General features: G+C 32.3%; 1 protein-coding gene across 1 annotated transcript; it reads left to right on the top strand.

The window, feature by feature from the left end:
• Positions 1-6352: 6352 nt before the first annotated feature.
• LOC122308822 (NAC domain-containing protein 6-like) lies at positions 6353-8935 on the top strand. The gene is made up of 3 exons (XM_043122071.1): positions 6353-6698; positions 6829-7097; positions 7922-8935. Exons 1-3 carry the CDS (start codon positions 6518-6520, stop codon positions 8333-8335), a joined length of 864 nt encoding a protein of 287 aa, XP_042978005.1. The 5' UTR covers positions 6353-6517; the 3' UTR covers positions 8336-8935.
• The last annotated feature ends 624 nt before the right edge of the window (positions 8936-9559 follow it).

The following is a 9559-nucleotide window of genomic DNA, read 5'->3' as shown; positions in this document are numbered from 1 at the left end:
AAATTAATATTTTATCATAAAGCATTAAAATACATTTTCCACATGTGCATGAATATTTTTGAAAATTAAATTTGAAAATTTTGAAAGATGATTGATTGTCATCTTTTGCATGCGCATGCCTTGATTAAAGGGTTGGACTTTGAAAATATTAAAGATGATTGATTGTCATCTTTCACATGTGCATGTTTTATTTGAATATTTTCAAAAGTGATTGATGCTTTTTTAGACTTATACAAAAGGTAGATGATTTTGTTTGAAAAATTTGAAAAGTAAAGTGTGCTCATTTTGTCATATGCAAAAAGTAAAAGATTAGGTTTGAATTTTTTGAAAAGGAAAATGTGCTCATTTTGTCATATGCCAAAAGTAAAATATTAGGTTTGATTTTTTTGAAAAAGTGAATGATGTTGTCTTTGACAATTGAAAAAGAAGAACCTTTTATTTGAATTTTTTGAAAAAGTGAATGATGTTGTCTTTGACATGTGAATCTTTTTAAATTTGAATATGAAGTCTCATATGCCTATAAATAGATCATTTGAGAGCTTCACATTCATAACACCAAGAGCATACAACATTCATTCAAAGCTTTCATTCTCTCTTCTCTAAGCATTGAGCCTTAATCCTTGTTCATTTTGAGAGATATAGTTTGTGCTGTATTGTTCTTATTTTACTCATTGAGGAGTGTTTTTTGATAATCTACCCACTATCAGCTCTTATATCAGAAAAATGGTGTGTATAACCCTTGTGTGTGTAGAAAGTATTCTACACGGGGAATAGTTGAATCACCACGTGTAAGGTGATTGCAAGTGTAGAGGGTGTTCTACACGGATCCTTTGTAGCGGTGCTGTTCAAAGGTGTAATAGGTTTCTATCTCCACCTGAAGGAGGTTGAATAGTGAATTTGGGAATCCTCAAGGGGTAGCTTGAGGCGAGGACGTAGGCAGTGGGGCCGAACCTCGTTAACATACTGAGTTTGCTTCTCTCTTACCCTTACTCTTTATATTTATTGTTATTTCATATTTTGTTTATTTTTTATATTATATATTTGATTTATAATTGTTATTTTTTTTAATACAACTCAATTCACCCCACCTCTTGTGTTAGTCATCTGGGTAACAGGATCCGTGTAGAACATCCTTTACACTTGCAATCACCTTACACATGGTAATTCAACTATTTTCCGTGTAGAACACTTTCTACACGCACAAGGGTTATACACACATTTTTCTAATACAAGAGCTGATAGTGGGTAAGTTATCAGAAAACACTCCTCAATGAGTGAAATAAGAACAATACAACGCAAACTATATCTCTCAAAATGAATAAGGATTAAGGCTCAATGCTTAAAGAAGGGAGAATGAAAGCTTTGAATGAATGAATGTTGTATGCTCTGGATGTTGCGAATGTGAAACTCTCAAATGATCTATTTATAGGCATATAAGATTTCATATTCAAATTAAAAAAGATTCACATGTCAAAGACAATATCATTCATTTTTTCAAAAAATTCAAATAAAAAATTCTTCTTTTTCAATTGTCAAAGACAACATCATTCATTTTTCAAAAACTTTAAACCTAATATTTTACTTTTGGCATATGACAAAAGCAGCACTCTTTACTTTTCAAAAAATTCAAACCTAATCTTTTATTTTTTGCATATGACAAAAAGAGCACACTTTACTTTTCAAATATTTCAAACAAAATCATCTACCTTTTGCATAAGTCAAAAAAAGTATCAATCACTTTTGAAAATATTCAAATAAAACATGCACATGTGAAAAATGACAATCAATCATCTTTAATATTTTCAAAGTTCAACCCTTTAATCAAGGTATGCACATGTGAAAGATGACAATCAATCATCTTTCAATTTTCAAATTTAATTTTCAAAATATTCATGCACATGTTGAAAATGTATTTTAATGCTTTATGATAAAATATCAATTTTGAGCCTTAATCCTAATTTTGAATTTTTAAGAGATTTACAACATTATTCTATCACTTTAATGTGAACTTGTTTCCTTCTTGCTCATACTTGTTTCCTTGATGTGCTTGATTCCATTGTTTAGATAACTTGAGTTTGAGATTCTTTTATTTTTTGAATTCATTTGTTATCATCAAAATCTATGTGTAGATATATAATTACACAAATCTTGAAACCTTGGGTTCAACAAGATGACTAAAGATTTTCATCAAATGAAATCGAGTGTAAGTCACACGCATAGATGATATCCACGCGCCACTGTATCGGAAAGCTCCTACTGCCACCACGCGTGGCATTTTTGGGGGCCAAGGACCTCGGTTTCTCCAGACTCGATTGTCTACCACACTCCTAGCGTTGCATGTCCCTTACGTATCACCATAGTCTTTTCATTTCATGTATTATGCTTTCCTTTAAGCTGAAAAGGTGGACCTATAGGCGTCCTAGGCCGTATGACAGGTTTCAAAGTCTACAGACGTAGATCTAAGTTGTAATTCATCATTTTCATATCTATATTTATATTTATTGTCATTTTTTTTTTGTTTAAGCAAAAATAAAAAAGAAATGGTCTCTTTGACATTTTATTTATAGTGAAAGTTTTCTCTTTTTTCGGAGGGTGGGGTATGAAATCTCTAATTTGGCAAAATATTATTTTTTAGAGGTTTGTCTGTAGAGAATTATAGAAATTAAGATCATACTAGTTACAAAGGAATTTGTGAACTAATAAAGTCTTAAATATGAGTAGTTAGTTTGTAATATAGAAATTTTCTTATATGTATAAGATCAAAACTGTAACTTCACTTTTATGAATTAACGGAGGCTATTTCTCATCAAAAATAAAAATCGAATTTCATCCCAACAGGTCAATAATTTAATAAAAAAGGTGGGTCAATCCCAGTAGTCATCTTGATGTCATTTTATTGATAAAAAAAAGAACAATTAAAAAGGAGAAAAAAGACCATGGCTGTTCAATATATAAGATTTCAAAAGGTTCATTTACCTCAAAATAATTTTTATTAAAAACAAAAAAGAGACACCCACTAATAATTTTTGTATGTTGACTCTGTCGTGTAAGAGACTCCATGGACTTAGAATTCAATATTCTTCTACGTTGTCATGTAAGAAAAATTATTTTTTCAAATTGGTATGTAGAATTCAAAACTATTCTATATTATTCTATAAGAAAAATTATATTATCAAGTCGGTACGTAGAGCACACCCAATAAAGTGTTTATATGACATAATTTGATTTTGAATATAAATTTTAAAATTTAAATATTACAAATAAAATTTTACGATTTAAGATGTATAGATGATATGATTTACACACTAACTCGAGAACAGAACAACTCATTTTATAATTATCTTTATTTCTCAAGAAATGCTTTCTACTAAAAAATAAATAGAAAATATTCATACAGTTTTTGACTGACTCGTTATATGTAAGAGTAAAAAGAGATACAAACATAAGTAGACGAGAATGTAATTCACTGAATGACTCCCATCTTGGGTGAATTGAGATGTAAGAGGTATTATACATCAAAATCTTCAGCATTGGAGTCCCAGCTCAATCTGTGCCGGAATTGTAGCTTACAGTCAAAGTATTATAATGTTAGACACCTTTTGTATTTTTGGAATATTATCTGCAAATGTGGGACTTGCAAAATTATCTTCCATTCTCGTCATTAAACAGAACCATGAGACTTTGTCACAAGCTTAGACTTTTGATTCAAACAGTTTTTGCTTAGTTATTGATATGAGAAATGGTTTAGAATGACTGTTCATCCGAATTCCGGTCTTAAAAAATCATTTCTTTGCACCTATGGATTGTTGAAATTCTGCAGCAAGGTCAGTCACTCTTCCTCGTTATAATGTTACTTTAAATGAACACATGGCAAACACTCGGGCATTCTAATTTCTTATACGTCAATTCTCTCTTTGATGATTTTACTTGTGGCCAAATTTTAACTTTCACGAACCAATGTTATAACAAAATCGGAGTCTTGCACACTAATCATAATACCATTTTTCTGTTTATCAGCTTCTGTAAATGAACGCAAGATTCATGGACATGATGTTCTGAGGATTTCCCTTTTGTTTGCAAAGCAAAAGTCGGATGTCCATGAATAAAAAAAAAAAAGGTTCCAAGTTTTAAATATGGATTTAGAGATGTGGGTTTCTGGACCTAAAAAAATTTAGCCCGGATGAATAAGCCTAATTAATCTTTAGATATAAAGAGATTAAAAAAATAAATTCATAAATTAATATAATTTAATATAATACGTTAAATTATAAAATTATTTTTATTATAAAGTATATCTAACATAATATCATATCAAACTATATTAATTTGTAAATTTTTTAGTAACTTCTAGATTTGTATAAAGGATTTGAACAGGGTTTCTTACGAATCTGACACAAACTTTGTTATACAGAAAATATGTTCCCTGCAGACTTGAGGAAGACTCTTTCAAAACCTGCTTGGCAAAAGATACGAGAAACTTCGAGGAAATTGCAAAGAAAGCAACTTTATTAAATTAATAGTTTTTTGTACCTTTAAACCTTGTCTAATGTCTATGTTCTTAGATTTGAGTGAAAAATGAGAAATTTAGAAGCAAATGGGACTGTAGATCAGAGCAATTACTAGAAGATATTAGAAAGTCTAATTTTTCTGTGGTGATTCTTATCATTTTGTTGGGAGGAAGCAAAGACTTCTTCAGGTCTACGGGGAAGACTTCCAAGTCAAATTACCCATCAAATGCCATGAAAAACAGCCTGTTTACCAAAGTTGTACATATATTTAAAAGAAAAATAAACAGTGGAACAACGCGTGGTTGCCCTTGAATTGACAGCTTTGGAAAGTATTCATTTCTTCTTGTAGTTTTGTGGGCACTAAATCATAAAGACTTTGTGATATAAACAACGTTGAAAATACCAAGTACTTTTCATACAAGCTCGTTATGCAACAACAGGCACATGAAATACCTCTGCTCCACTCTTTTTTTTTGTTTCTTCCCAAACTAAATTTTATTTTCTTCCATTGTATCATCTGTAAGGTGTAGCATTATAACATGTACTTTAATTGAGTGATTCTTATATGAAATCATATGAAAACAACCAATATCAACAAGTGCCGATAAGGTGTCGTTTGGACAATGAGTTGAGATGAAAGTTAAAATTTAAATAAAATATTATTAGAGTATTATTTTTTAATATTATTATTATTTTAAAATTTGAAAAACTGAATTGTTTATTATATTTTGTTTGAAAATTTGAAAAAATTGTAATGATAAGATGAGATGAAACATTTCTTGTATCTAAATTGGGATTAGTTTTTTTCAACTCTATCCAGTATCTACCTCTTTAATTTCAAGAATTAACGACCTATGATCATATGCAACCCAACAATCATTTCCTCTCGAGCGCTTCAGCAATTGCAATTTATAAACCAAGAATTCAAAATCTACAAATTCCTAGTAAATTTGTTATCACTTGAGGGATGAATATCGATCAAGTTTTAAGCTTGGATTTAAATAAGTTATGGGAAGATATTCTATTTCATATAGAAGTGTAAACCAAACCAATAATATATCAATCCCTTCTTCCTTTTTGTTACTATTATCCGATATGTGATTGTAACTGTTCAGAAAAAAAAAAATGAAAAAGAGATTCAACCGTTCGCACTCACATGTCATATACTCTTTTAATCTCCCTGAAAGTGCAGTTGCCTTTAGCTTTTAGCAAGGGAATCTATAAAGAATACAACCACTTGAAACTTGCAATGTTGCATGAAAGTAAATGTGATTGGGGTTTTGATTTTTAAGGTTGGAGTGAAATTCAATGATGCAAATTGGAGGGATGAGCTGTTGAAGGTGGGATCTGCAGAAACTATAAACTTTTAGAAGATGACTTTCCTAGTGTTTGTTTAGATTGCAAGAAATTAGCAAAGACCCCATTAATAAGACCGACTCAAACTGCCATCACAAGAATGAGGAGTCCTTAAAAGACTTGCTGCCTACTAATTTGCCTTTGAAGCCTTGAAATTATTACATGATTCATATATTCAAAATCAAAGATCAAATCATGGGAGCCGAGCAGCATTACTTGGAAAAATCCCCGAGTTGTCTGGAATTTCCAGGTAAGAGTCCAAAACTGACAAGGAAAAAAAATTTCATGCCGAGTGCATAAAAGATTTGCGTCTTTGTCACAGACTCACAATTCAGTCTCTGGTGACTTTTTGCAATGCCGTGTGGGTTCCACCACTGACGGACCCCAAGTCTCGAAACATTTTTTTAAAAGGACTTCCCTGCCCCCACAACTTCGACGACTTGGTCACAACCTTCTTTATCAGCCATCCTTATAAATCACAAACACAGATTCATTGTCCCCCGCAGTATTGTTATAAATATTCTTACAGAGTGTTCCGTGTATCTACGTAGGAGAAAAAAAGCAAAAAAAAAAAACCTTCACAGTTCACACACAACCTTAAACAAGAATAGTGAAGAGCAAGTACTGCAGCAATATCTAGTTACTTAACCAGAATGACAGCCACTGCCATAGATGAAATGACACCAGAACTTGAACTTCCGGGCTTCCGATTTCACCCTACAGAAGAAGAACTTCTCGACTTCTACCTCAAGAACATGGTGTTTGGAAAAAGATTGCGTTTTGATATAATCGGCTTTCTCAACATCTATCATCATGACCCTTGGGATTTGCCTGGTACCTATTTATATATATTGTTTTCTGCACTTTCCTACTTTGCTTAATTAGTTTTGTTTCAAATTTCAGTACGAGTAATATATGATTATGCTTATGATGCTGAATATTTGTCATGGTTTTTGTAAAAAAGGGCTGGCGAGGATCGGTGAAAGAGAGTGGTACTTCTTTGTGCCGAGGGACAGGAAGCATGGTAGTGGTGGGAGGCCTAACCGGACAACTGAAACTGGGTTTTGGAAAGCCACAGGTTCTGACCGGAGAATCGTGACCATATCGGATCCGAAACGGATTATTGGCTTAAGGAAGACCCTTGTTTTCTATAAAGGAAGAGCACCTAGAGGAAACAAGACCGACTGGGTGATGAACGAGTATCGCCTGCCTGATTCATCTCCGTTACCAAAGGTTAGCGAGCCAACCTTTTCGTCGTAGAAAGTTTAGACTTGTCGATTCTTCAGTTTTGAAACCAAAGTTGTAGTTTTGGCCAATGAATAGGAAAATTGCTTCCCCAGCCAATATTTTCCGAGAAAGAATCGAGGGCTTTGCTTGTTTCAGAAAATGTAGTACTTGAAAAGGAGTTTTCTCAAGTCCACGGACACTAAATTCCAAGAAAATATCTCTTTCAAGAATCACTATCTGTTGGTGTGAATTAAAAGCTATCTGGGAAGTTTCCATGAAAATGTTTAGATGGAACTAGGTTGAGAGATTATTAATACCAAGTCTATTATCCATTGAGTTCATGTACACCTTTTATAAGTGCCCTTCCAATAAATTATTATTGGGACCCAATAACACTTGGGCCACATTCCTAAGCACTGCAAATGAAAATCCTAGTGTTTACAATATTCTATTTTTAGAGTAGGTCCCTCTACTGGTAGGTAAATAAAAGTCAGTAGTAGTTTAGTAATTGAAATCACAGTGGTATTAAGTTATGGACGTTGCTACCTCCACAGAATTTTTTTACAGAAAAGTTTTACCGATCACTACAAATCTTTATTTTTTTTTTCTTTCACTATTTTTTAAAATTATTTAGATATTTTTTAAAAATAAAAAAATTACATATTCATTTAAAAATATTTACTTAATCACTAAATAAAAATAATAAATAAAAAATTTCGGTCGGTAGAAATTATCTGTGAGCTTAGTATTTTCCTTAAAGTTATTCTCACCCAACTAATTCAATAACTCCACACTATGGTCCTTCCTAATGTCTCTGTTTTGAAATGCAGGACATAGTACTGTGCAAGATATACAGGAAGGCCACTTCTTTGAAAGTCCTAGAGCAAAGGGCAGCAATGGAGGAAGAGATGAAGAACTTTCATGCTTCCCCTTATTCATCTCCACCATCATCATCACTTGAAACCATCTCATTTCTAACTCCACAGGAGGATCAGTTTGTACCACCAATGCCTGTGCACAACATTGTCTTCAAGAAAGAAGCAGAAGAAGACACAAAGCATGGAATACCAATTGAAAGTAGAGGATGTTCCACATCCCTGCACTTGCCACTAGGGAAGGACAAGTTGCCAGAGCTTCAAGTTCCCAAATCGACCATGGACTGGACCCAAGATCAATTTTGGACTCAGTTAAACAGTCCTTGGCTTCAAAACCTGACCCCTTACGCCAACATTCTGAACTTCTAATTTCTTCACGTTCATCATGCCCAGAATACAATAAACTTAGGCCATGTAGATAAATTTGTGCATGAATTAGTAGCTTATGGGCCAATCCCTGCTCGATTAAAGGGAATTCTGGATGAGTGTTTGTTTACTCCTCAGGTGGTTGGCCATGACTTGGTTTCATCATTCCAAAGAGCGCTTTCTGTTCTGATTAAAGAACAGTTTCACTTTCGAGAATAGATTCTCTTAAATTTTAAAAACAAATGGAAAACTAAGGGAAGCCAAGAAATTAGGCTATATGGTAATGAAACCTACTGCTTCATCGACTGATCTTTAATTCAAGTGCCAAAGATGGGAACGGATTCTACCAAACAGATGGGTTCGGAGAAAGGGGCTTCCCATCTTTGTTTGTTTGTTTGTTTGTTCTTCGTTTTTATTTTTTTAACTTACTTTGTATTGTTTTTTTGTTGGCGTTGTAGGAAAAAGCTTGTATGGACCCTTACTTTGTTCGTTGTATATTTGAATCTTAGAAATTAAAAGCCCATTTTCGAACTCTGTGATGTACTAAAGCTAGCTTTTGTGCTGTTGATAGAGAAATAATAAAACAACTACTCATTTACAATTTGTCTACAATCTTAAAATAAAATAATCTTTTAAAAATATTTATTTTAATTTTAATTTTGATTTGATGTATTTTACTTTTTTTTAAATAAAAAATAAAGTAAGTTGCTCTTTCTGATATTAATGGTTGACTGGTTCTATTTTTGAGAGATTTCAACAAAACAAAATTCCAGCATTGATTTGACCCTCCGTCATAGAGAATAAAAATGCTGCGAACCTTAAAGTTGTCTCATAAATTAATATATGGAATCAGTACATGCATAAAAGGTAATGTACAAAGGGATGCCTAAAGCGTGAAAGGCGTAAACTCTTTTTGCATATGGTGAGAAAGTGCCGTCTAAAAAAATCTTAGAAATAAAAAAATTACAAACTAATAGGATTTAATGCCTCACATCATATTTACTTTATAATCATAATTAAAAAAAAAATAGAGGTAACAATCTAATATATTATATCAAATCACGATAATTTGACAAGTAAATTTTTATAATTTATTGACATTTCTCTATGAATTAACTAACTTCATGGTGAAGTTTAAAATTCTAACCGTAATGCTTAATTCAGATTTTGCATAGAGAGTTCTAGGTCTCTCCTAAATTCATTGTAGTTATTAAATTGTATGTTGAG

The sequence above is a fragment of the Carya illinoinensis genome, chromosome 5 (genome assembly GCF_018687715.1).
Source record: "Carya illinoinensis cultivar Pawnee chromosome 5, C.illinoinensisPawnee_v1, whole genome shotgun sequence".
NCBI classification, from domain to species: domain Eukaryota; kingdom Viridiplantae; phylum Streptophyta; class Magnoliopsida; order Fagales; family Juglandaceae; genus Carya; species Carya illinoinensis.
The sequence above is the reverse complement of the archived record's forward strand: the minus strand, read 5'-3'. Positions and strand labels throughout refer to the sequence as shown.

Coding starts and splice junctions, on each gene's coding strand:
- LOC122308822 (XM_043122071.1), top strand. CDS start 6,518: ATGACAGCCACTGCCATAGATGAAATGACACCAGAACTTGAACTTCCG. Junction 6,699..6,828: donor TGACCCTTGGGATTTGCCTG/GTACCTATTTAT, acceptor TTTGTAAAAAAG/GGCTGGCGAGGATCGGTGAA. Junction 7,098..7,921: donor ATTCATCTCCGTTACCAAAG/GTTAGCGAGCCA, acceptor TTTGAAATGCAG/GACATAGTACTGTGCAAGAT.